Source organism: Phaethon aethereus (assembly GCF_964289735.1).
Source record: "Phaethon aethereus genome assembly, chromosome: 12".
Lineage (NCBI taxonomy): Eukaryota > Metazoa > Chordata > Aves > Phaethontiformes > Phaethontidae > Phaethon > Phaethon aethereus.
The window spans coordinates 8,036,382-8,061,804 of record NC_138588.1 but is presented as its reverse complement, the minus strand read 5'-3'; the positions used below and the strand labels follow the sequence as shown (position 1 = coordinate 8,061,804).

The window sequence follows — 25,423 nt, the reverse complement described above, 5'->3', positions numbered from 1 at the left end:
TCTCTAGAAAAAACATGACCTCTCATGTGATTAATTTCCAGTTTACAGGAATAATTTCAGGGCTTCCAGATAATAATTAAATAGTTTTGACTTGATGGAAGCTGAGTATTAAATGGTATTATGCAATGAAATCTTCAAGTCAGCCTGTCAAGTCCATACCTTAAATAATCCACTTCTAAGAACAAGACACAAGAACCAACTCTAAAGAGTGTTAAAAGGAATAGAAAATAGCCTGTTAATATCCATTATTTGAAAGAGATAGCTCATGTATTTATGTGCAGCTCCGGCATAAATGTCAACATAAGAAATTATACTCCATTTTGATACTAACAAGTTGGGTACTTGAAATAAATGAGTGGAAATACTTTAAACCTGCCTGAATCAGAGAAATTGCAAAAAGTGTTTGTATTATCCTTATGATAAAGATATGGTGAAGAAATGCCCCCTCATGGGAATATTTATGTATCCTTCATCTTTGAGATAAATGATAATCCTAAGAAAAAAAAAGAAAAAGAAATGAAGGATATGTGACCTCATAAAAATAACCCAATGGTCCAACCGGGACCCAGTTTTTCAGGGTGTTCAGAATGGAAATTTCAGAACTGCTTTACAGCTTATAGACTTCCTTATGAGGCACAAGAATACTGGATTCTGTCACTACTTGCAAGGCCTCATATGTCAACTTCCTCTTGTCCTCAGTGGCTGCCCGCAGTCCTGATCAGTGATAAAAAAAGACGACAAGAAAGAATGTAGAAAATAATTTCACATATTTTAAAGAATTTCTTTAAAAAAAGAATCCTGAGCCATCTGCATTGTGTCTTTCTGCTTATTTTTGGTGTCTTAATACAGGGTATATAATACAGGGCCCCTGTCGATGGCACACAGTGCTTAAATGCAACATCTGAATATGGCATTTAATTTTGCTCATTCTACTATTTCAGACACCTAATGGCACAAATTAAGCACATTTGCTTTAAAGACCTCACAGATACTGAAGGAGAACAAATCATTACATATTGATACAATCTGATGTGTCACTGTTTTTAGGTCTTACTGCGGTTATCTAGGAAATCAGTGAAATCTTCCTCTATGGAGATCACAAGGAGTTTTGTCATTGACTTCAGTCGAGGTAGATTTTCCCCCACCGTCTAAAAAGAGATTCAAAACCACTATCTTGACCTGTGGTGCCTATTAAAAAAACATTAGCACTTCTCAGGAGTAGGGAGTGTTAGATGTAATGCCCAGGGCAATTATATTCTCTTTCTTTAAACTGTCTGCTGTTTTTTTCTTCTGCCTTTCCTGTCTTGGAATTGATGTGTGTATAGTGGAGCATGGTTAAAACAGGAGCCGAGTGCTTCCTGGCTACGTTCTACAGAGATGTAAAAGGATTAGTATAGAGCTTCCAAAGATAATCATTTGAATGTCTTATTAATTAATTGTTATTTGTAATAATGGCTCTTTCCTTAAGGGTCTTTTAGGATCCTTAAATGTTTATTAATGGTATATAGATAAGGATTGTGCCCTAGTGGGAGAAATGAGGTGGAATATGGAAGGCTTTCAATGAAAGCAACAGCTTTGGAAAAGGAACAAGAGAAAGAATTCACCATTTGAATGAATGGAGAATTATGATAACTCAAATGCAATTACTAACATTTATCCTGTGTACTTAAAAAGTGCCAGGAGATCTCATAGACTGATGTCTCCAATACATTCAGTATGAGTACAGCCCTTCCTACCAAGTCTGGAGCCTCATTTAATGTGGAATTCTGGTCTGTCTAGATCACAGTCACAGGCATACCTTGAGCTCATGGACAGCTATCAAAACTAGCCTTAGATTAGCTACCTTTGGCTGTCAGTAACAGGCAACTCCGAATGCAGGATCCTCAGTGCATGCTCTTAAATTTAGCCAGGTGAATGCTCAGGTAGCTTGCCTATACCAAAGTCCTCCGTGCCACTAGTATTCAAGGTAATTACCCTAGAACCAGTCTTAAAGATGTCCATATGACCTACCAACACATTTTTTACAACACTGAATACCCTTATAAGGATAAATGCCCTCAAAAACACTCCTTCCTTCAGCTCAATGCTTTTGGCTCCAGACTGGAGTATCTTGTTATTTCACTGTTGAATGAAACCTCAGAGAACGGAGTCTCCTGGCATGGAAGGTAAAAGAGTGAGGGATCATAGAAAGATTTCATTGAGGAGAAACTCAGAAGCATGGCTACATGGATCTGGAGAGAGCAGACAATGTTAAGCATCAAGACAATGGCTATCTCCTCTGCTTTATCCTTCCAAGCTCATGAGATGTGCATTAGGAGGAGGGTGGCATAGGGTTCTTTGAAAGATTTACTCACTTTGTAGAGCCCATGGTTGCAGCCACAGTATGTACTCTCCATAGTGTAGCTCCTCAACACACCCATTTCCTTCCATACCACCACCCGGGCTGTCGACTCCCGGGACTTCTCCACCAGGAAGCTGCAGCTGTTCATGACAAATGCAGGGGCCACTTTATCCAGGATTTTAGGAAGAGTCTATGAGAAAATAACAGCAGTGATGAGAAAATTAATTGAACAGATGTGCATGTGTTTATATCACACACACATATACAGAGAGACCTGTGTTTTTTACTGTGTATATAATTAAATCTATCTGTAGACACTGTTACTGAGATCTCCTACCAGTGCGTTATGTCCATCCCATGTGAAATCCTCAGATTCTAACATTTGTTTCATCCTACAGACTAAACCGCAAAATAACCAAATACACTTGGTATGTCTCATTCAAAATCAAACATTTTCACACCCAGTAGTTTAGTACTACTGAAGTTACTTACAGAGTTTTGTTTGCAAACTGTTTTAACATTAACCTACACCTTTCTGTTGTGCTGCCGAGAAGTGACTGCTGTCATAGTTCAGTACCTGATATTCCCCTCTCCAGCTATACTGTATGCCCTCCCATCACTCATCCACAACTTGACAAGGGACTCAGCTGTAGGAGGAGTTTTGTCTGAACAAAAAGCAGAGCAAGGGCATGTGTATTCTTACGGAAGGTAGCACAAAATTATATGAAAATAAAGCTCAACATTTAACTAACTTACATTGTGAAACAAACCAAAATATTCTCATCTGAATCCAAACGATAGAATTTATACACTTAATCCAGAGAATCACAATAAAAAGTAATCATGAAAACACAGTCAAAATTACATCTTAGCCCTGAGTGATTTTCTCATTCTAGAAATCATATTTCCTAACAACAAAGTCTATAAACACTCCTAACGCACTGTAGTATCAAATATTTCCATCAGTGAAGAGGCAACACTTACTTAGTCATTACACAGTGCTAAATGTGTTACTTTTACACTCTATAAAAATATATACTAGATACATTAACACTAGGTGTGCTCTATGTAGAAACTGGACCTTTAGGTACACACACATATATATACACACGTGTGTGCATGTATGTGTGTCTAAATTTTAGTGCTGGTGTACGAACCACAACATTGCCAAAAGTCCGTTTGATCCATCTAGAGAAGAGCAAGGAAAATGAGGACATTCATTATTTCTTTGATGACATCTTTCTTAAACATCTGAACTGAATGGATTCATATAAAAGGATATAAAAGGAGTTCCTGCTTATTGTTAATGACATTTACCCTTGAATTTAATTCAGTTTGAGCAGCGAAAGCCAACCAGCTAATTTCACTTTCCAATAGCAATCAGTTTCACTGACTGATTCTGAGCAACTGTAGTTCTGTTCTGTTGGGCTTTACTTCATAGCACTGTACAGGAATATTTGGTTTCATTGAAAGTGAAAGAATAATATCTTTTCCCAAAACATGTTTGATGTGGATGATAAACCTTTGACCTGAGCTATTCTGCAATGTCTCCTGAAAATATCTTAGCTGTACACATCTCCATAACAAAAAAGTAAATTTCATTTTTCACTATATTCTGGCTACAGCTATCAATGGACTTTACCAGTTCTAGAAGGTATAGATCTAAAGATCTACAAAATCCATTTTTCAGATGAAAAAAAATGAGGTGGAGAAAACTGGAACAAAGCAAAAGATTCCATTTTAAATCTGAGACCATTGCAAGGCTCACTCTTAAGTCAAGATCTCCAGTGTGCTACTAAAAGCTACAGTACTCCCTTTCCTGTGAGCATACTGAACAGAATAATCTTTAAAATTGACTGCTTGCCTTCGATGAAGCATCCAACATTTCTGGATTACCTTCAACATGCTACTTGCTGCATGGTGATCACAAAATAATATGTTTTCATTCGGTGCTTCCATGTTTCCCTGGATTTGGGTTGAACAGGAATTTTAAAAATGCAGCAGAGCCCTATCACCCAGATGTTTATAATCTCACAATCATGACATCCAGTTAAACTGTATGTGAAGGTTCAGATAGTTTCCATCCTGCCCTTATCTGAACTAACACAGAGATTTTTTTGTAAATATATCCTATCAAATACAATAATCAAATCCCTAATCCAGTTTAGCTTTTTAAAACAATTGAAATTATATGCATAATCAATCTTTTACATTTAATTAAATAAAAATGCTGGCAGGTAACAGTAATGTCTCTGTACGCAGGACTCATTTAGGAGCATTAGTAAATCTGAATTTAATATTCTTTTCATTTTGCCAGCTTTCACTGGATTTCACACTAATGGTTCTTTTTCTACTTATTCTTCTCATTAATTATCTTTCAATAGTATATTTTGAAATAGTGAAAACACACCCTTTTAAAGCATGCTTTTATGATAATGAAGCAGCATGACTGTGTTCCCTTTCTCATGCACAGCTGGATTTAGCATGGATAACAGCAAAGTAAACTGCTCCCCCTCACACAGGACCCTGTCTATAAACTTCCAATCCCGTTAGTAGAGAATGGAATTATATTTCTTTACTGATGTCCCTGCAGAGATTGCTGTCAAAGGGGCCTGGAATGGCTATCAAAAGGACAAATCTTCAAGCCAGGCTTTGTGCTGCCAATACTGCACAAGTCACCCAAAGCCACCAAATATTAGAAGGTAATGAAGACTTTTGCTCCTGTATATTGTCAAGGGCTACAGCTGGTTCTATGACCTATGAGGCAAATGATGGTCCAAAGAACAACATTTTCTTAAGGTATTTGGTTCCTGTTCCTGGGAGAAAATTCAGTCATGGAGGCCAGATTAATCCCCAACTACCTACAGGAGGCAGGAGAGAAACTTGTGCAAACAGTGCAAGGGAGCAGCTCAGTAGTGATTATCTGCTACAGTCTGCAATTGCAGGCGTGTTCTTCTGTATACCCAGGTTGCCCGGCCTAGGAAGGAAGACGGTTACCCACAGGCAGGAACTGCAGCAGGCACCCATCTCCTGTCTTGTGCAAAAGAGAGGATTTGAACCACAAAATATTTCTTATAGGTCACTGCAGAATATTCTTGGACAGCCTTAGAGCCTTTCTTCATAGCAGATTCAAGACAGGCTCCAGATGCTGACAGCAGCATTTGAATTCTGTTTGTGTAACAGCGAACCATCCTCAGCCTTTTCAAGCCCTCTGAATTCAAACACAGCAAAAGATGTCCTAACTGTAAGTACCCTCCCTGCTTTCTTTGTGAAACAGAGCGTTTGCCACAGGGACCCCTCATGACAAACGCTGGAGCACTCCCTTCCAGTAAAGTTTCAGGATGCTGCGTACAATGCCGTAAGATGAACACAGAAGATGTGGCATCCTTACAGAGGGATAATTAACATTTGTGCTGAAGTAGCAAAAATTATACAGAAACATAAACTGAAAAAGACTTTCCAAGCTCTTTCAGGTTGGAGTGAACCAAGATATATATCTATAATCAGTTTAAGTCCACAATTAAAGTTTCAAAATTTTACAATATTAACATTTTTTAAGAATATAATTAGAGCTTATAACATTCTTTTTTACCCCACAGAAATTTGTCATTTAAGAGGAAAATATAATCTAAATAGACACAAAAAAAAAAAGAGACAGGCAGGAAGTAGAGAGAACAGTTTGATGAACAAGACATTCACACAAAGCAGAAATAAAACAGATTTTAGTATTTGTTCTTTTTAATTCCAGAAAAATTTCCCTATCTATGACACCAAGCACTTGCTGTGGAAGTAACTCCACTATGTTAGATCTGTTTGACACTCATTGAATTCTCTATTTTTTTTTTCCGGTGGGACCAGAAGCATTTTGTAATGAAGCAATTCAACTGAGTAGGACAGTGTCACATTGTCATTTTCAAAGTTACCATTACATAATTCCTATTTATTCTCTTATTACAGTGGGTTGAGAGGACAAAAGTGTATATATATATAGAAATAATAAAACACACAAAAATAAGGCTGACCTGTTAGCCTGCAGCCACAGATTATAACCCAGCATCTTACTAAAATGAAATAAATAGGGATCCATCTACCAACAATATTCTTGCTGATATCTGGTGCATGAAGATATTATGCATGATTTTAAACTCTCTGGGCCATTACTCCTCTGGAGTAAGGGAAGCTTACGCTTATCTCCAAAATTTGTGAGCTGACCTTATCTTAACTAGCTCCATAGGTGCACGTACGTGCCACTGATTGCAGAAAGGGACAAAGTGGACCTACCCTGTAGCCAACATCTTCTGCGATAACTGCTGTGTCAACCATGCAGCCTGCTTGCCACAAGGTCTCCTTGATGCTGCAGCCATAAAGAAACGCGTTCTTTTTCTGGGAGTGTCCGTGGTAGTCACAGAATACCTAGGGAGAGGAGGGGGGGAGAAGAGGGGAAAAAAAAAAAAGTAGTCTTGAACATTGAAAAAGAAAAGGTTTCCTGGTTATTCACAATAAGCACTATAAGACTATAGCGGGGGTAAATGTTTTTTTCGTGTCTCTTCAGAGGAGATTAGATTGTGCCATGCCTATAACCTGTGTCAAACTTCATTAGTCAGTTGTATTTTGCTTCATTTATTCAATCTGACATGATCTCAAGGATCCAGTCTCAAGACTGGTTCATTTCCATCTGCAGCAGAAAAAAACATGACACCTGTGCAAGAATCCATGGCAACTCGGGAACTTAAGGGTTCATGGTAAGTTATGATACAACAGAGCAATTTGTCAGGCTCTTTCTACTTCTAAACTCCTAAACTCCAGCTTTATCCTCATGAGATTTGAAATCTGTGCTTTCCCAAACAATTAATAATCACTTTGATTTCTTTAAATTAAAAGCCTGTGCTACATAATTTTCAGGAAAATATAATTGTGCAACTGTATTGCACAATGCTGTCAGATCTTTGCATAAATTCCTGGAAGCCAAGCACAGAACATGACCTACCTTCATGGCAAATAATCTCTTTCCACAGTGTCTAATCTATCTATCTAATCCATCTCTCATGTCAGCTATCATATAAACTAGGCACAAGACACATTCCCAGTTTTAGCAGAAGCTTCGATTGCTTTTATAGGCAGATATCAACTCCTATAGAAATGAAAATCACAATTTAATGACCCAAGAGGTAAATATTGACCCAAGTCTTAAAGAATAATCAATCTCAGTGCCCTCTGAGATATGAAGTCGATAAACACACTGCTGTTACATATATTGTCCATGTCTTTATCAGGAATATTCAGAAATCTGTCAATGGAAAGACAAGAATTTCTAAAGAGAAGGAATTGGCTCATTTTAAACCAGCTTTTACCACTGAGTAGAAAGGAGCTTCAAGATTTCATTGAAACAGTTTTCCAGGGTATATGTCGGAGAAAAAAGAATGGGTATAGGCAGGTAAGGACGAATTATGGATCAATCTAAAGAGAGATGGGGGAGAAATATGAGGTAAAAAAATACATGTTTTCTTACTTAAATACATATAAAAGCAGGGAGAAACAGATGGAGTAGGTGAGCTTTCTTCCACCAACTGTTAGGGCAAGATTTACCCTAGTATGTTTATTTACCAGCTATGCAGTAACTAAGTTTAGCTGCAGCAAGTCAGGGTGTTTAACTACCTAGGAATTGAGCATGTACATTATTTCAGCTCCTCTGACAAGTAGTAGGTTGACATACTGGAGAGGCTAAGGCACACATGCACAGAAAACCTTCTCACTGCTCTTTATTAGCTGGACAATCATACATATCCATAGGTTATACACTGCTCCTTCTTTTGCTTTCTGGCCTGTCCGCTTTCCTTTCTGCACCACCACTCACCTCCGGCTCTCTTTGCAGGGCTCTGGGTCTGCACATCCTTGCAGCACACAGTTTCCACACTTGAAGCACGTGAACAGCAATCTACTCCGCAACTGCTCCTGCTTTACTTATACCCTTGCCGCCCATCCAAGGCAGAAAGGGGAGGACAAACAGGACAGTCTGAAAGCTTTTGTTGGTGCAAACAAAATCATTCCCAAAGGCAAAAAGCCAGCATTGCACTGACCACAGAGATCCTGCTCCATCAGGCTGTCTGCTTGTTTTGCAGGGCTTATGCAACCCTGCACTTGAAGTAAGTCTGTCCGAACCACGAGCAATTACCCTGTAATGTCGCCTTCCAAAGAGCTGCATTTATGGGTTCTCTTAACAGACATTTTTCCAGCTAGTGTTTCATCTAAGCTATCAGCGATATACAATCATATTTTAGACTAACCACAGGTACCACCTAGAATCTATTCCTATGAATACCAAATAGGATGTTATAGCTTTCGTCTTATTTCAAGGCAAAGAACCCAGCTCAATTTGGTATCAATTACCTGCCAATTTCCAAAATTAAAAACACACAAAAGACACAAAAATAATATTTTAGCAAAATATATATATGTATCAGAAACCACACAGGGATGATCAGATAGTCAGATAGTTGGGCTGCCTGATCAGTAGCAGGTCTATAATTCTGCACCTCAAGCAAGCTGCAGATGAGCCCTTAGTGACAGGTCTAGAATGAGTATTGGCAAAGTATTATCAAAGCCCTGTTCTGTAACACTGCTGCCGTTTCAGGCCACGGGATCTTTCACTGATTGTTGCCAGCTTCCACAATAGAGTCACTGCTACTAGAAATACTTTCATTCTACTTGCAAGTTGTCTAGAGCTACAATTTAATTGTTTTCTGCATAATGCAGTCACTCCCCATATTTATAATCAATTGTTCTTTATAATACATTTTTCTGCCTCATTTTCATACTACAGGGTACCTTATGACTCACCATTCAGCCAAGGCTAAGTGGTATTTTGTAGTCCTGGGATATGTCTGGGCAAACACTAATCAAATGTGGGACCTACCAGTCCCGTTCTTCCATATGGCTGGGACACCAATACATACAAACCAGTCAAACTCCAAAGGCTTGCACTCACTGGGTTATGAAGACACACATGCAGATTTTGTATCTATTTAAAGTTATTTGCCAACACTGATCATACTAAAGGTAAAGGACAGCTTTCTAACTCAGAAACAACCCTCCTCATGAGTCATAGAACCAGGCACCTTTTAAAATAAAGAAAAAGCCAAATAGAAAATGGAAAGCAAGAAAATCCGTTGGAAAACAAAACATTTTGAAATGTCTTTTTTTTGTGTAAAGTCTCATTTTTTTTCCTTACTACCATTGTGGACTTTGAATCTCAGAGTTTTAAGGTAGACATGCCTAGGGTTTTTTCCTCACAATGAGCAACATCCTTGCAGGCAGATGCTTGTTTCCAAGTTTGATACAATGCCTTTAAATGGCAGCAAACTCTGCTCAGTGCCTGCTGGTCCCTAGGAAGTTATTTCTGTCCCCCTCCAAGGGCATCCTGCTCTTCACTGCAACTGAGACTCTACAAGCTGCAGGTTCCCTGTTGTGTGCTGCAACTGCATTGTCAACTATAACTTCTAAACCATAGCAGTTTCTCACCACAAGTGCAACTTATCTCTCCCCATCAGACCTGGCTGCTCCCAGACAGAAGGTCTCCAACACTCCCACTTTGTTGCTCTCAGTTGAAAGGAAATGCCACACTGCTGAGGGCTGCAATGCCACAGTGCATCCAGTCCTTGCCTTACTAGGGTTCCCAGAGACAACAAGTGTATCAGGTTTATGTGGCAAGGATTTGGTAGCCAGAGGGCTACAGGGCTGGCTTCTGTGAGAAGCTGCTAGAAGCTTCTCCTATGTCCAACAGAGCCAATGCCAACTGGCTCCAAGATAGACCTGCTGCTGGCCAAGGCCAAGCCCATCAGTGATGATGGCATCGCCTCTGCGATAACAGAGTTAAGAAGGGGGGAAAAAAAACAACCTGTGAAATTGTAGCTGGAGAGAGGAGTGAGAATAAGTGAGAGCAACAACTCTGCAGACACCCAGGTCAGTGAAGAAGGAGGGGAGGGATGTACTCCAGGTGCCAAAGCGGATTCCCCTACAGCCTGTAGTGAAGACCATGGTGAGGCTGGCTGTCCCCCTGCAGCCCATGGAGCTCCACACTGGAGCGGATAACCACCTGCAGCCCAGGGAGGACCCCATGCCGGCCCGAAGGAGGCCATGATCCCATGGGAAGCCTGCACTAGAGCAAGCTCCTGGCAGGGCCTGTGTCCCCATGGAGAGAGGAGCCCAGGCTGAACCAGGTTTCCTGGCAGCACTTGTGAGCCCATGGCGGACCCACACTGGAGCAGTCTGTTCCTGAAGGACTGCACCCTGTGGGAGGGACCCACACTGGAGCAGTTCGTGAAGAACTGCAGCTTGTGGGAGAGACTCCTGTTAGAGAATTTCATAGAGGACTGTCTCCCGTGGGAAGGAATCCCCACGCTGGTGCAAGAGAAGAGTGTGAGGAGTCCTCCCCCCGAGGAGGAAGGAGCAACAGAGACAACATGTAATGAACTGACCACAACCCCCATTCCCTGTCCCCCTGCTCTGCTGGTGGGGAAGAGGGAGAGAATTCAGGAGTGAAGTTGAGCCCGGGAAGAAGGGAGGGGTGGGGGGAAGGGGTTTTTAAGGTTTGGTTTTATTTCTCATTATCCTACTCTGATCCAATTGGTAATAAATTAAACTAATTTCATAGAATCTTTGGGTTGAAAGGGACCTTTTAAGGTCATTTAGTTCAACCCCCCTGTGATGAACAGGGACACCTTCAACTAGAACAGATTGCTCAGAACCCCGTCCAACCTGACCTTGAATGTTTCCAGGGATGGGGCATTTACCACCTCCCTAGGCAAACCTGTTCCAGTGTTTCACTACCCTCATTGTGAAAAATTTTTTCCATATATCTAGTTGAAATCCGCTCTCTTTTAGTTTAAAACCATTACCTCTTGTCCTGTCGCTGGAGGCCCTACTAAAAAGTCTGTCTCCATCTTTCTTATAGGCTCCCTTTAAATACTGGAAGGCTGCAATAAGGTCTCCCCAGAGCCTCCATCTTCTCCAAGCTGAACAACCTCACCTGTATCAGCCTGTCCCCATACGAGAGGTGTTCCATCCCTTTGAGCATTTTTGTGGTCCTCCTCTGGACTCTCCAACAGGCCCATGCCTTTCCTGTGTTGAGGGCTCCAGAGCTGGACGCAGGACTGCAGGTGGGGTCTCACCAGTAGAGGGGCAGAATCACCTCCCTCGACCTACTCCCCAAGTCGAGTCTGTTTTGTCTATGACAGTAATTGCCGAGTGATCTCCCTGTCCTTATCTTGACCCATATATTTTCTCTCCCCTGTCCAGTTGAGGATGGGGAGTGATAGAGCAGTTTTTGGTGGGCACCTGGCACTTAGCAGGCTGTTGTCTATAGAAGTTACCAATTAAAATGGTTTTGGTTTGAAAGGCTGTTAACTTTAAAGTTCTTTCCTTTTTTCCTCCAAGCAGCTTTCCTTTGTTTTGAAGAAACTGCTTATGCATCGTCAGGATAAATTAAACTAAATCACTTCACAAAAATCATTTGGCTATCAGTGAACTTGACTCCATAGGATCTTGGAGGGAAAAAAAAAAAAAAAAGAAAGAAGAAAAAAAAAGAAAAAAGAAAAAAAGGAGAAAAGAAACCCATCTCTCTTATGGAGGAGAGAAAAGGCATTTTTGAGCATGTATAAACTAAAACCAATATATTTTTCAAATGTAAAGAAAAATGATTTTACCAAGCCTGACATGCAGACTGTGAGTGAGGGAGATGATAGGATCAATAGTCTCACTTCACTCAGTAATGGTGAAAATTAGCCCTGAGTGTGTGTTCAGATTTATGCACCTGGATATGACAAGGATGGTTGTGTATTAGAAAAGGACAAATAGCAAACAGCAGGGAAAACAAGACTGATCCTACATTGCTCTGAATCAAAGGAAAATGTGTTGGCGAGTGAATTCCCAACCATGAATTGAGTTTCTGCAACATTCCTTGGGCTACAAAGTTGAATTTCAGGGCTGTTGCCTTAGCCAAAAACTACATTCCCAAAAGAATTCACTTAAAGAAGCTCACAGGCATATTCACTTTGCCTGGGGCTTTCCTCAGACCCAGAGGGAATTTGGTGTCTTGGGACATTTCCTGCATGACTGTAGCTATCATCAGCCAGCCTGCCAATCTGTGCATCCACATCTGTTCATTAACATTTGAACAAGCCTGTGATGGTTTTTTTTCCTCTGAGGTCTCAGAATTTTCTTTTAATTCTCCTGGGCAACAAAAGACTGAGCAGATGGGATGGATCCCAGCCCTAACCCATTTGCAGCTTTGAGACGAGACCCATCTCTCGTGATTTCTGGTACCCCTCAAAACCAGCCATGTTCTTTCCATTATCAAAGCAGCATGGAAGTTCAGACATTTTGAGGTTTGCTTCCTGTGGTTTTGTGATTGCGTGTGTTGTTCCAGCATGGGTTTTTGCACAGTCCATTCAGACTACATCTTTGTGGAATTTCTGCTATCATTGCCATGAAAATAGCAATAACCTGCTCATAATATTTAGCTTAGTTGGAGTATTTTGCAGATATTAAAGAGCTTTAAGGAATTCATTTTCTCATTTATATTCCAGGTGTGCAGAGATTCTGAAATTTGGAGTTGCTGGTTAGAAGCTTCAGTAAGTAATAAATATCCAAGACCTTCAAAACAATTCTGTAAGATGAAAATGTAACAGCACATGATGCTTTCCAAATCACTCCAGCCCTAAAAACCAGACTGTTCACATGACTACAGTAAGTAATCCATACACAGTAACTCACAAAAGATCCTGGAAGAGACTTACCAGAGGAGCCCGGCCAATGCTGCGCAGGTAATAGAGAAGACCTTTGGCATGGTAAATAGTTGGATGGAGCTGGGAATTGGGTGTCAACCACTGTCTGTTCAGATCATCCCCACTCAACGAACAACGATGGCTGAAATCAGAAAACAACACATCACGAACTAGCAAGACAGCAGCTGATTCCAAAAAGTTTCCAATTCTGGCAAAACTCTGGCCCAAGGCCAGGGAATATCAATTAGAACACAGATATAACGGTTGTGAACTTTGGGCTGGAATGAATAAACGGTCCATATTATACTTCAAAGGTGCTTATAGTATATGAATTTTATAATTTCTTTTCCTTCCAAGGTTCATATAGTTGCAGTCCTGAAAACAAATGCAGTTTTTCCTTTACCTAACTATGTACACATTAAAAGTCTACTTACAAACAAAAAGTCTTCTGAAATGCTCTAAATTCTATGCTATCTATGAAATTCACTCAGCTGGCATAGAGCACAAGCTTCTCAAAACCTCCATAGAAAACAAGTACATCCAACTCCTACTCATTGTAACTGAAGACAGGTACTTGAATCTTTTTGACCAGTCTAAAATATGAACACACTTAAATGAGATGAGCTGGATATCTCATTTAAGCTTCTCCACTCACAAGAAATGCTGCTATCTAAAGCATATCAAAATCTTGATGCATGCTACATCATTATGTAGAACAATTACCTAGTTTCACTGCAAAGGCTGAATAAAAAGCTAAATAAGGATCCCAGATTTGCACTGAGAAAACGTTTCTCTTAGTTGGCTTGAACGTATTCTGTTACTGACTCAGTGATCAGTGAAATATTGTGCAGGATACTTGACCGTATGGAGCAGTACATCATGGTACAATTTTGCAAAATCCAACTAATCTCCCTTGTTAATGACCATGTGTAGATCAGAGCCTCCTCACGCCCCTCGAAGGATTTGTTGTAAAGTGGTCCACAATTTTCAAATCATGGTGTGCTGATAAAATTCAGGAATCAACCCTCTAGCATATGAGACGTTGTGGTAGGTCCTCATCATCTCCATACTATCCAGTTCAGCACTAGAATGCTTCCAGTAGCATAGTAAACTTGGGCTGGCTTGTGCTTTAAAAAAAATATTTAAAAAACCCTCAGTGTTGGATGAATTTCTAGCTACAGAGTTGCACCCAATTGTGTCATTCCAGCCTCCTAGAACAAAATAGAGTACGACTGTATTCCTGGGGATGTGGTCTGTTATTGTATTTGTAGAGCCTTGCACTGCAGTTAGGGTCTGTTGCATGTATCATCTTCAGTATTATCAATGACTTGCAAATGATGCTTGAAGAAAAAGGATCATAAAGCAAGAATGCTTTTTTTTAAAAAAAGAAAGTATAAACAATAGAGAACCAGTTAAGAACAGAAGACAAAGAAATAATAAGAGTCACTAAGAATATTTCATACATTTTTAATGTAGAAAAACAAGGTCTCTGATGCCATCTTGGGGTTTCTAGCAACATCACAAGATCCATTCCAAGTTTACTCTAGTTTCCCTGTTATTTGAATTCCCTTCTTTCCTCATAATCCATAGTCCCCATGTTACTCATTTGGCAAATTAGAAAACATTAGCAATAGTTAACACATGGGAAGTCGGCAAATGCTGCTGTGGTGCTTCTGCCAAAAATTCTACATGAAAACATGACAACTTCTGCTATGTTTCTTAAAGGCTCTTCAGATAAAGTTACCTTTAGGCTCACCTCTCCTGAATTTCAGGAGAACAGCTGCTCAGCTGAGATTAGCGGCTGTATTACTGCCAAAAACTTGTGTGCTTACATGGTTTCCTTTCAATAGGTACAAGTCCACATAAAGAGTCACTGGGTTGCATTCAGAAACTCATAGTTCCCCAATGTGACTGGTAAAAAAATAAGACCCAAACACCTCCTTGACGTAAGCATGTCATGTCTTCCTGCACCACAGTTATATGAGGGAGAGCAACCAATTGAAAACAACAACAGAATTTCCATTCTGAGAGAAAGAATGACAGATGGACTTTTATACTTGTACTTCAATTTAACATCAAGAAAAAAAAATTCTTGTTATTTCAGAATAATTAAGTTTTACCATGAACCACAATGCATTACTCATACATGAGCAGAGTTTCCACACAGCATGCTAACACCTCTGCAGTTCACAGCATCCCTGCTCTTTTGACAGGTTTTGCTCTGTCCGTCATACAATTTACCAACTCTGTTGCTCTGATACAAACAGTTTCTTTCCTAGAGGTGACCCTATGACAAGCCAATCCCTCTCCTGCAGTTCACAGATGCTGCTGGTTGCTTAGTATTAGTTTAGTAAGTGTAATCCAACTCTAAAACAATAATTTGAAAGCTCTTATTTACAGCAGGGAAAGAAGGTAACATCTCTGCATGTAGGCAAGAGCTGGGAGACACAAGTTCAGCTTTGTCCCTTCAACATTAACATCCCTACTCATTTAAATGACCTTTAAATATTAGCCCTCAGCCTGTCAGCTTGTATTCACAGCTCTTAAGAAAATACAGAACTTTTAATTAAATTATGAGAGGCTGAGTTTTCTCATCCTGCTCCCTCCTTCCATCATACTGTTGAAATCTGTTTACTTTTGTAGATACCAGCTCCCTGCCATCCCTGATCCCCCTTATCCCATCCTTTCTTCCCTCTCTTTCCTAACAGCGATGACATTCACAGATAATGGTTTTGTCCGTTATGCTCCACAAGCAAGGGTGAAGGTAAAATATTAAGCTGATCTCAAGTGTTGATAGCAAATAAAGGGACTGGGAAGCTGAAACTGGTTTTGAATGTTTGGCAGAATTCAATGAAATTCATTGCTCAAATCAAAGGCATTTCTTACAACACAGTTCCAAGGTATCATGTTTGCTTTAAATGTTTTACATGTCTTTTCTCTTTTGCAGTATTAGCAAGACTACTTGCCACCTTGCATGGGACTAGTTGGCAGCTCAAGGAAAATTATGAAAACATTTGCCAAAAAGAATTCCAAAACGAAAAGAAAACCCCACCTCTGTGTCTCTATACAGATTACCTGTAATTTTGCTATTTGTTACAGATCTTCAACCCAGATACATGCAAAAAAATTAAGCCACATTTCTCTTGTTCACAAGCCTGATGTTTTTGTTATAGGCTTGCCTCCTCTTCTACCTTTAAACAGCCAGGACATTCTTGGATGTGTATCAGCCTATGGGATAGTTATTAGCGGTCTCTGTGGCAGTGCATGGCTACCAAGTGGAGCACAGCAAAAGGAGATGAAACAAATACATTTGACCTTCTCCAAGCAGACCCTGGTAGTATTTCTGTAGGTATCTGCAGAATGACTCAAGAGAAGCCATGGAGCTAGTGGAAGAAGTGATCCTCTAATCCTTGCTAACTAAATTTTCTAAATGGATGTGGCCAGAAAACACTGTCCATGATACAAGGGAAGGTGTTCAGCACTCACTATTGCCCAAGGAAAGAAACACTCGGGAAGTCTGTCCTTCAGATGTATGCCAATAGTGTCACATAGTCCAGTAAGATGAATAAAACCAAAGCATTCAAGACATTTATCTAGTCCCTGGAGAAAAGATAACTCACATGACTGATTCCAAGCCTCGTAAATGCATTCTTAGGTGAATTTTTTGGCGAGCATGATCTTCAAATATCATTATTATATGCCACCCACCCAGAATATTCCTATTTCTACACAATCCTCAGATCTAAAGATGTATAAATGCAGGCGGTCATGTAGGACAACTACCCTATGAAAAAAAGTGGATCCCTGGCATCTGAAGTTGATATATCACAGTCAGAAAGATCAAGTTGAGATTCTCCTTCTGAATGCATAGGAGGTAACTGCACTTCTAACTGAAGCATTAGACTGTTTCTCTGAAGGCAGGGACACCTCACGGGGAGCTAATGAGAAAGAGGTTAAGTAGCTAAAGAACAGACTTGTTCAGTTTAAAATATAATTGTATTTTAAATCTGTTTGCACTTGTAAGACCTTGCTTTTAATCTTGTACCTCAAAGCCTGACATTAAGTTTTACTAAAAATGTGTTTTCTTTGTTGTCTTACTCTTAAGCCTGTTTGGCTTTGAAGGCAAGGTAACCTCAGATACTGCATTAAATTCTGCATGAACCATGTGTATGGATGGAGAGATGATACCTGGTCCTAACCTAAGGCTTGAAGAGGTCAATGGAACCTTTTAGTTGATTGCAATAAGCCTGGATCAGTGCCCTGCACAGGTACAAAAATAGGGGGCAGGACCAAGAGAGAGAAAAAGGTAGATACACAGGAAAAGCAAAATAAAAGTGAACAGGATGTACAGAATAAAGAGTTTGGGGTATAAATATAATGCACAAAATATTAGAAAAGGAAGAAAACAAGAAATTGAGAGAGAGAAAAGTCACTTTTAAAAGAAAATACCTTGCTGTGTTTGGAAGATAAAATGATTCAAAGTCTCCTGTCCATTACAGATAAATGGAAAGACAGGGCCCATCACATCGAATGAACAATTCAGGACTGATAACAGCAGCACCTGGGGCACAGGGAACTATAAAATCTAAAGGATGCATTGTGTTTGATATGTAGAGAGCAGCATCATTCACTGTGCATATTAAAAGTAGACAACAGTACTAGCATAGGATAAGAATATCTATATAAAAGGAACTAGGCACAAGTAAACATCAGGACACCATCAAGCAGCATGGAGCAGCCTCAGCCAGACACAGTGTGCTGGACTTTACAAATAACTACTGCCTAGGACAGAAGCAGGAATATTTGCATTAAGGTGTTTTGGTTTTGCCATTCAGAAAGCTCAGAGCAACCTGGAGAAAAAAAAAAGGAGGGGAAATCCTTCACTTGTCTTGATTGTAAATTTTTTTTCAGTGAGCAAGACTCAGTGATGTGAGAAAGCAGCAGCACCTGCAAATCCCTCCCTCATAACTTAAATTAAGGTGTCAGAAATAAAACCATTATTTTCTCTTTGACTCTGACTTTGTTCAAGCCCATGTGCTGAAACCATAATGCCCATATTCATCACGCATCCATTCCAGAGATGCTCATCCAATGCCACCCAGGCATTGCATCATGGTATTGCCCTGTGCTGCCAATGATCATTCCAGAAAAAGAATATCACCAGAACAATGTAAATATCGGAGGCTTTACACAGAGTAATCCAATCAAAGACTATGCTTATCTTTCGTAAAGCAGTCTGGATTTTAAATGTTTGGATATTTTTCAGAAGGACAGCTAACTAGCCTTTCATCCTCCGAAATTTCTGTGTCTTAACAGCATACGAGAAAATACAAGTGCTGAGGACCTCTTTGAAGAGCTCCTCGTTTAACCTATTCCATTTTACAGCAGACATATATACAGACACACTCTACAGCTAAAATCAAAGATGTGGGATTAAAGGGCAGGGTATTTTTCCTACTGTGTTCTGGACTGCACCATTAATGTCATGGTGGGAAAGATATTTACCACCATGAAAGTGGACCACTTAAAGCTCCCTCTGGGACATCTCACTTGGGCATCTTGGCAAGCCCAGGATTTCCCTGCAGTGAGGCGATCCCTTCACCTGGTTACTCAAAGGAGTAAAGAAGGTGGTGCTCCTCCTCTGTTCAGGGTGTGAAGTTATTAAATTTTTCCCTTGTTTACAGTGAAATACATATGAATAGCTGCAAGTCATATACACAGAAACTGATGAATGAAACCATTCTCATCAGCATTACTGCAGCTAACAATTCATTTCCGATAATTCACTCTTTCCTTCTGACTGCAAGCAACATGGATGCTAAAATGCCTATATAGAACCAGGTTCAAGAGCGGGTTCCCTTCCCAACATAACCAAAGCAAATGGGAGATCAGGAGCCACAATCCCTATTCCATATCTCTTTCTTCAAGTGTGCATCTCATTCCTAAATTATATTTACACTCCCCTCCCCACTTACGTATGACTTACTGCACTGCTAATCGCCCTCAAAGCTCATTTGCACCACACCTTAGTAACACACTTGCTTTCATCACAAGTAAAGGCCATGGTTAGTATTAGAGCACAAAGGCCAGCATGTGCTGTTTAACTACATGAAGAAAACCGAGGCCAGAAAGGCAGCTTCTCCTAAGACATCCCCCAAAAGCACAAAGCAATGGTGATTTTTCAGTTGCACTGTGAACTGTTACTGCCTAGTTGATTTTATCTCTAGGCCCTTAAGAGGACTTTTTTTACTACTTCATTCTCTTTTTTTATTGCACTTTACACACACACACAATGCCAAACTTATCTCCTGAATGACACTTGTACTGTCTGGATGCCAACCAATTAAAGATGCCATTGGAAGGATCTGTCTCATTTCGGACCATGGCTGCTGTACGACTCTTCCCTCCCAACAATGACTAATGAATCCATGATGCATAATGCTTTCTTTCAGGCAAATGCTATCCTAGAGTATCACTCTGCCAGCTTCTTGCCTCCCTACAGCTGAGCACTGATACTAATTAGCGTAATGAGCCTTCAGTGTTTCACGTGCTACATCTGACCGATTTTGTCACAATGGACAATCCTTGCTTCCCAAGATAAACGATGCAGTCTGTGCTCTTCCTCCTTGGTGCACATAACTGTGTGCCTATCTTTGTTCAGCTCCCTCTGTTACAAGGGTTCCTTTTCTCTCTGTGGACACATTTCATCAAGTCACATTTGGTCACAAACCAGTTAGAAATGCAGAATGAGATCTGCCTCACCCTAGCTAAGGCTGTCAATGTCATAATCAAATAAGACAAGAAGTTCACATGATCTACTGAAAAGGTGAGTTAACAGCATCATCACAGATAACATCACTCCCAGTTCCACACCAAAGGATGCCTATTAGCATTCTATTTCTTCTAGTTATAACAACTATTAAACATCAGATAATTCATTCACCTGCAATTGCCTATGTTTTGCACTGTCATTTGTGAGAAAAATGCAAGTTATAATGCTTTTGTACTATTTTATGAGGGAGTAAATACAGATTCAGTGAGCAAATAAAAAATGGGTTTTCAGTTTCTTGACATTGTCCATGAGATGGGGTCACCTCGAAAAGCCTCTTCTCAGGATCTTTAAATACTTTATATATCATTGATTAAAAAAAGCCTCAAAACAGCATTTTTAGTCACTGGTTTTAGATGGAAAAGTCAATTTTCAGCTCAAGAGGTTTCTTACAGCAAGTATCTACTTTCTGCAGGAAGGGTTGACTTTTCCTCATCAATCAAAGACCTTATTCCCCTCAAAACTTTGACTTTTCAATCAAAACTCCAAATTGTACCATCCAAAACATCAGAACTGTTTAAAAGAGATGTCTCAGCATATGTTAGAAATCATGTGTTTGAGGTTTCTTCAGCACTCGTTCCTCTCTGTCAGAAGGTCTCTTTGGCTGGGCCACATGTCCCCTAATGATGCAACACCAAGACTCCATGACAGCAATTTAGTAAGATACAGAATTATGACGCAACATGGGAGTTGTAGTTTGGCTGGGGGAGCCAGGACAACAGGGCAGCCAAACAACTCCCAAATGGCAGCAAAATAACACTTCCAAATAGAAATGCTATTTCTAAATGGGAAGATTTGTCTCCAGTTTTGACTATCATTATTCATAGAAAAGCTTAAGCTTTCCATAGGGGCAAAAACACATTTTCCTAAACAGCCCCACTTACATCCTCCTACAAGCAATATCAGCAAACCCTAATTTTGCATGCAGGGATATTGAGAAGTGAAGCCACTCATGCAACAAAGCAGTAAATCAATGAAAAATTAGGAATAGAGCCTGAGATCTAATGAAGGCATATCAAATTAAACTAAAACTTTACTTTTAAATTAAGCCTGTTTCTAATTACTGTATTCTGATTTTCTTATTTTAAATGTGGCTTATATGCATATAGTTGAAGAGGATTCTTAACTGACTTAAGCTAATTGCTCACATATGGGTTGCATCAAATTAACTCAGTTGATTTAAAAATCTGTTAGTTAAATCAGTACAATCTCTGCATATAAATGAGTACTAAGAATTGCAATTTGCAGATGATTGTTCTAAAACTTAAACCAAAATAAATAATGCAGAAGGGCAAAGTGTGGCATCGTAATTTAACAGTGAGAATCACAAGCAGAGGGGCATGTAGAGACCCCCAAAAAAAAATTTAAGAAGAATGAGTAGTGATGACTTCAGATCTCTGTTAGCTTTTAAGTAGTCCAGGAGGTAGTACTTCTCCTTAGTGTCCTCTACTCCTGTGGAACAAGAGTAGAGATCGTACAGGGGCACAATCATTTCCCTACTCCTGCTGGCCACACTATTTCTGATACAGGCCAGGACGCTGTTGGCCTTCTTGGCCGCCTGGGCACACTGCTGGTTCATGTTCAGCCAGCTGTCAACCAGCACCCCCAGGTCCTTTTCCACCAGGCAGCTCTCCAGCCACTCCTCCCCAAGCCTGTAGCATTGCATGGGGTTGTTGTGACCCAAGTGCAGGACCTGGCACTTGGCCTTATTAAGCCTCATACAGTTGACTTCAGCCCATTGAGCCAGCCTATCCAGATCTCTCTGCAGATCAACAGCCCCACCTAACCTGGTGCCATCTGCAAACTTACTGAAGTAACACTTGATCCCCTCATCCAGATCATCAATAAAGATATTAAGCAAGACCAGCCCCACAACTGAGCCCTGGGGAACACCACTTGTAACCATCTGGCAACTGGATTTAACTCCGTTTACCACAACTCTCTGACCTCGGCCATCCATCCAGTTCTTCACCCAGCAAAGGGGACACCTGTCTAAGCCACGAGCCACCAGTTTCTCCAGGAGAATGGTGTGGGAGATGGTATCAAAGGCTTTACTAAAGTCCAGGTAAGCAACATCCACAGCCTTTCCCTCATCCAATAGGCAGGTCACCGGGTCATAGAAGGAGATCAGGTTGGTTAAGCAGGACCCACCTTTCATGAACCCGTGCTGCTGGGCCTGATCCCTTGGTTAACCTGCACACACCCTGTGAGCATCCTCAGGATGAACCTCTCCATAATCTTCCCCAGTACAGAGGTCAGGCTGACAGATCTGTAGTTCCCGGGATCGTCCTTCTGGTCCTTCTTGTAGATGGGCATCACATTCGCAAGCCTCCAGCCATCTGGGTCCTCCCCTGTTAACCAGGACTGCTGATAAATGATGGACAATGGCTTGGCAAGCTCTTCCACCAGATCTGTCAGCACTCTCAGGTAGATCCCATCAGACCCCATAGACTTGTGGGTGTCCAGGCGGCTTAACACATCCTTAACTGCTTCCTCCTGGATTATGGGGAGTTTATTCTGTATTCCATCCCTGTCTTTCAGCTCAGGAAGCTGAATACCTTGCAGATACCTGGACTGGCTATTAAAGACTGAGGCAAAGAAGGCATTAAGTACCTCAGCCTTTTCCTCATCCTTGGTGACAATGTTCCTCCCCACATCCAATAAGGGATCGTGATTCTCCTTGGCTCTCTTTTTGTTGTAAACATATTTGTAAAAACATTTTTTTATTGTCCCTTATGACAGTGACCAGATTGAGTTCTAGCTGGGCTTTTGCCTTTCTAATTTTGTCTCTGCTTGACCTAACGAGATCCTTGTACTCTTGAGTTGCCTTCCTCTTCTTCCAAAGGTGATAAACTCTCCTTTTTTCCCCGCCGAGTCCCAGAAAAAGCTCCCTGTTCAGCCAGGCCAGTTGTCTACCCCACCAACTCGTCTTACAGCACATAGGGACTTCCTACTCCTGCGTCTTTAAGATTTCCGTCCTGAAGACTGTCCAGCCTTCCTGAATCCTTTTGCCCTTCAGGACCATCTCCCAAGGGACTCTCTTGAACAGTGACCTGAACATGCAGATATCTGCCCTCCAGAAGTCCATAGTAGTGGTTTTGCTGACCTCCCTCCTTACTTCACTCAGAATTGAGAATTCTTTCCTTTCATGGTCACTAAACCCAAGATGGCCTCCAACTAACAAATCTCCCACCGGTCCCGCTCTGTTCCTAAACAGCAGGTCAAGCAGGGCACCTCCTCGGTAGGCTCACTTACCAACTGTGTCGGGAAGGAGCCTCCTGGACTGTTTCCTCTCTGCTGTGTTACACTTCCTTCAGATGTCCAGTAAGTTGAAGTCCCCTACAAGAACAAGGGCTAACAATTGTCTGACTTCTGCCAGTCACTTGTAGAATGCTTCATCTGCCTCTTTGTCCCGGTTGGGTGGTCTATAACAGACACTCAGCAGGATATCTGCCCTGTTTGCTTTTCCCCTCAGACTTATCTATACACACTCAACTTGGTCATCACAATCATCGAGTTCTATACAATCAAAACACTCCCTAACATACAAGAGCCACCCCACCACCTCTCCTTCCATGCCTATCCCTTCTGAAGAGCTTATAATCCATTGCAGCACTCCAGTCATGTGAGTCATCCCACCATGTTTCTGTGATGGTGACTAAGTCATAGCTGTCCTGCTGCACAATGGCTTCCAGCTTCTCCTGCTTACTGCCCACGCTGCGTGCATTTGTGTAGATGCACTTGAGCTGGGTTATTGATTTCACCCCCAACATTGGCATGCCACCCCTAGTCTCATCTCTAGTGAACCTGGTTTTATCCCCTTCCCCCTTCAAATCTAGTTTAAAGCCGTCTCAATGAGGCCTACCAACTCATAAGCAAGAATCCCTTTCGCCCTTGGAGATAGTTGAACTCCATCTGCTGCCAGCAGGCCCAGTCCTGTGTAAACCACCCCGTGGTCAAAAAAAACAAAATTCTGCTGACTGCACCAGCCTCTGAGCAACATGTTAACACGGTGTGTTTTCCTGTTTTTTTCAGTGTTCCTCCCCGCCACTGAAGGGATTGACAGAAACACTACCTGTGCTCCTGCTCCATCAACCAGTCACCCTAGTGCTCTTAAGTCCCTTTTAATTGCTTTTAGACTTCTTTGCGCAACCTCATCGTTGCCAACCTGCGCGACCAACAGCAGGTAGTAATTGGTGGGCTGAACCAGACCAGGGAGTTTCCTAGTGACATCTCTCACCCGGGCCCCAGGAAGGCAGCAGCCTTCCCTGTGGGTTGGGTCTGGCTGGCAAAATAGGCCCTCTGTTCCCCTCAGAAGGGAGTCACCTACAACAATTACCCTCCTTTTTTTCTTAACAGAAGAAGGAGTCTTGGTGCATGGGGCTGGCTGACTCACCCTAGGCAACCCCCTAGATGGACCTTCATCAAGTTCCCAGTCCTCAGGTTCCAGAGCCCCATGTCTGTTGTGTGAGGGCAGCTGGGACAGTGAGGGAGGCTGGGAGGTGATTCGCTTGCTGCCCCGAGCAGGGACCTGTTTCCATTCCCCCTCATCTCTCAGGCCCTCTCCTTCAGCCCAGCAGTAAAAGGGCAGGGGATCCCCTGCTGCTTGCAGGGCCTCCACCTGCTGCCTCTGCCTCAGGGACGGCCGGGAGTGGCTCCACCGATCCATCTCCCTCTCACACTCAGTGATGTTCCTCAGCCTCCCCACGGCCTCTGCCAGCTCTGCCCCAGGCTGAGCAGGTCTCGTACCCGGCCGCACCACACACAGGCCTTGTCTCCACTGGCCTCCAGCACGAGTGACAGGCTCAGATCCTGTCTGCAGCCAGACACCGGGACAGCCACGTGCTTGAACAGGAGCTCAGTCTGGGACACCACACTCCTTGCGATGGTTTTCAGCCGAGTGGAAACCATGGCTGAGCCTCTTCTCGGAGGGCAATGGCCACTCCTCGAGAGAGCCTCTAGTGCTGGGAGACAACGACTGCGCCCTGCCTGTGCCAACCGCCGTGCCACGCGCTCTTTGCCTGCGCTGCGGGCCGCTCACGCTCCCTGGGGCTGCTCTGGCACACGAGGGGCTGTAGCCACCGCCACTCTTGTGCCGCCCACATGGAGCCAGAGCTGCCACAGTTTTGCCGCTTTAGGAAGGGTCCCAGGCACAACCCTCCAACTCTGGAGCCCTTCACTGTGGTGGCTTTGAGGCATCTGTAAGGTTTTGTCCCGTGTCTAATGTCCAGGATTCCTGGGCTAGTCATGGATTAGGGCATTGTTCCCCTATCCCGGGGAGAGCTCTGCTTGGAAACCTGGCACCCCTTTGCAGTCTGGGGCCTGCGAAGCTTTGTGTGGGCATCAGACCTGTTTCAGCAAGCAAACACCTCACAGCAAAGCAGGACAGTGGCTTGCCAGCTGGAAATGAAGGCAGAAAAAAGGAAAAAAAAAAAAAGAGGCCAAGAAGAAGAAAGAGATGAAGGTGAGGAA

The 25,423-nt window shown here is 41.8% G+C and overlaps 1 protein-coding gene across 1 annotated transcript in view; it reads right to left on the bottom strand.

Moving 5' to 3' along the window:
* The window catches only part of AGBL1 (AGBL carboxypeptidase 1), a gene marked incomplete at both ends in the record, with an annotated part of 299,879 nt that overhangs the window by 124,595 nt on the left and 149,861 nt on the right, over positions 1 to 25,423 (bottom strand). The window contains 3 exons of the mRNA XM_082005308.1: positions 2,355 to 2,531; positions 6,623 to 6,754; positions 13,135 to 13,264. Coding sequence (XP_081861434.1) covers positions 2,355 to 2,531; positions 6,623 to 6,754; positions 13,135 to 13,264 — 439 coding nt within the window. The remainder of the gene's footprint in view (positions 1 to 2,354; positions 2,532 to 6,622; positions 6,755 to 13,134; positions 13,265 to 25,423) is intronic.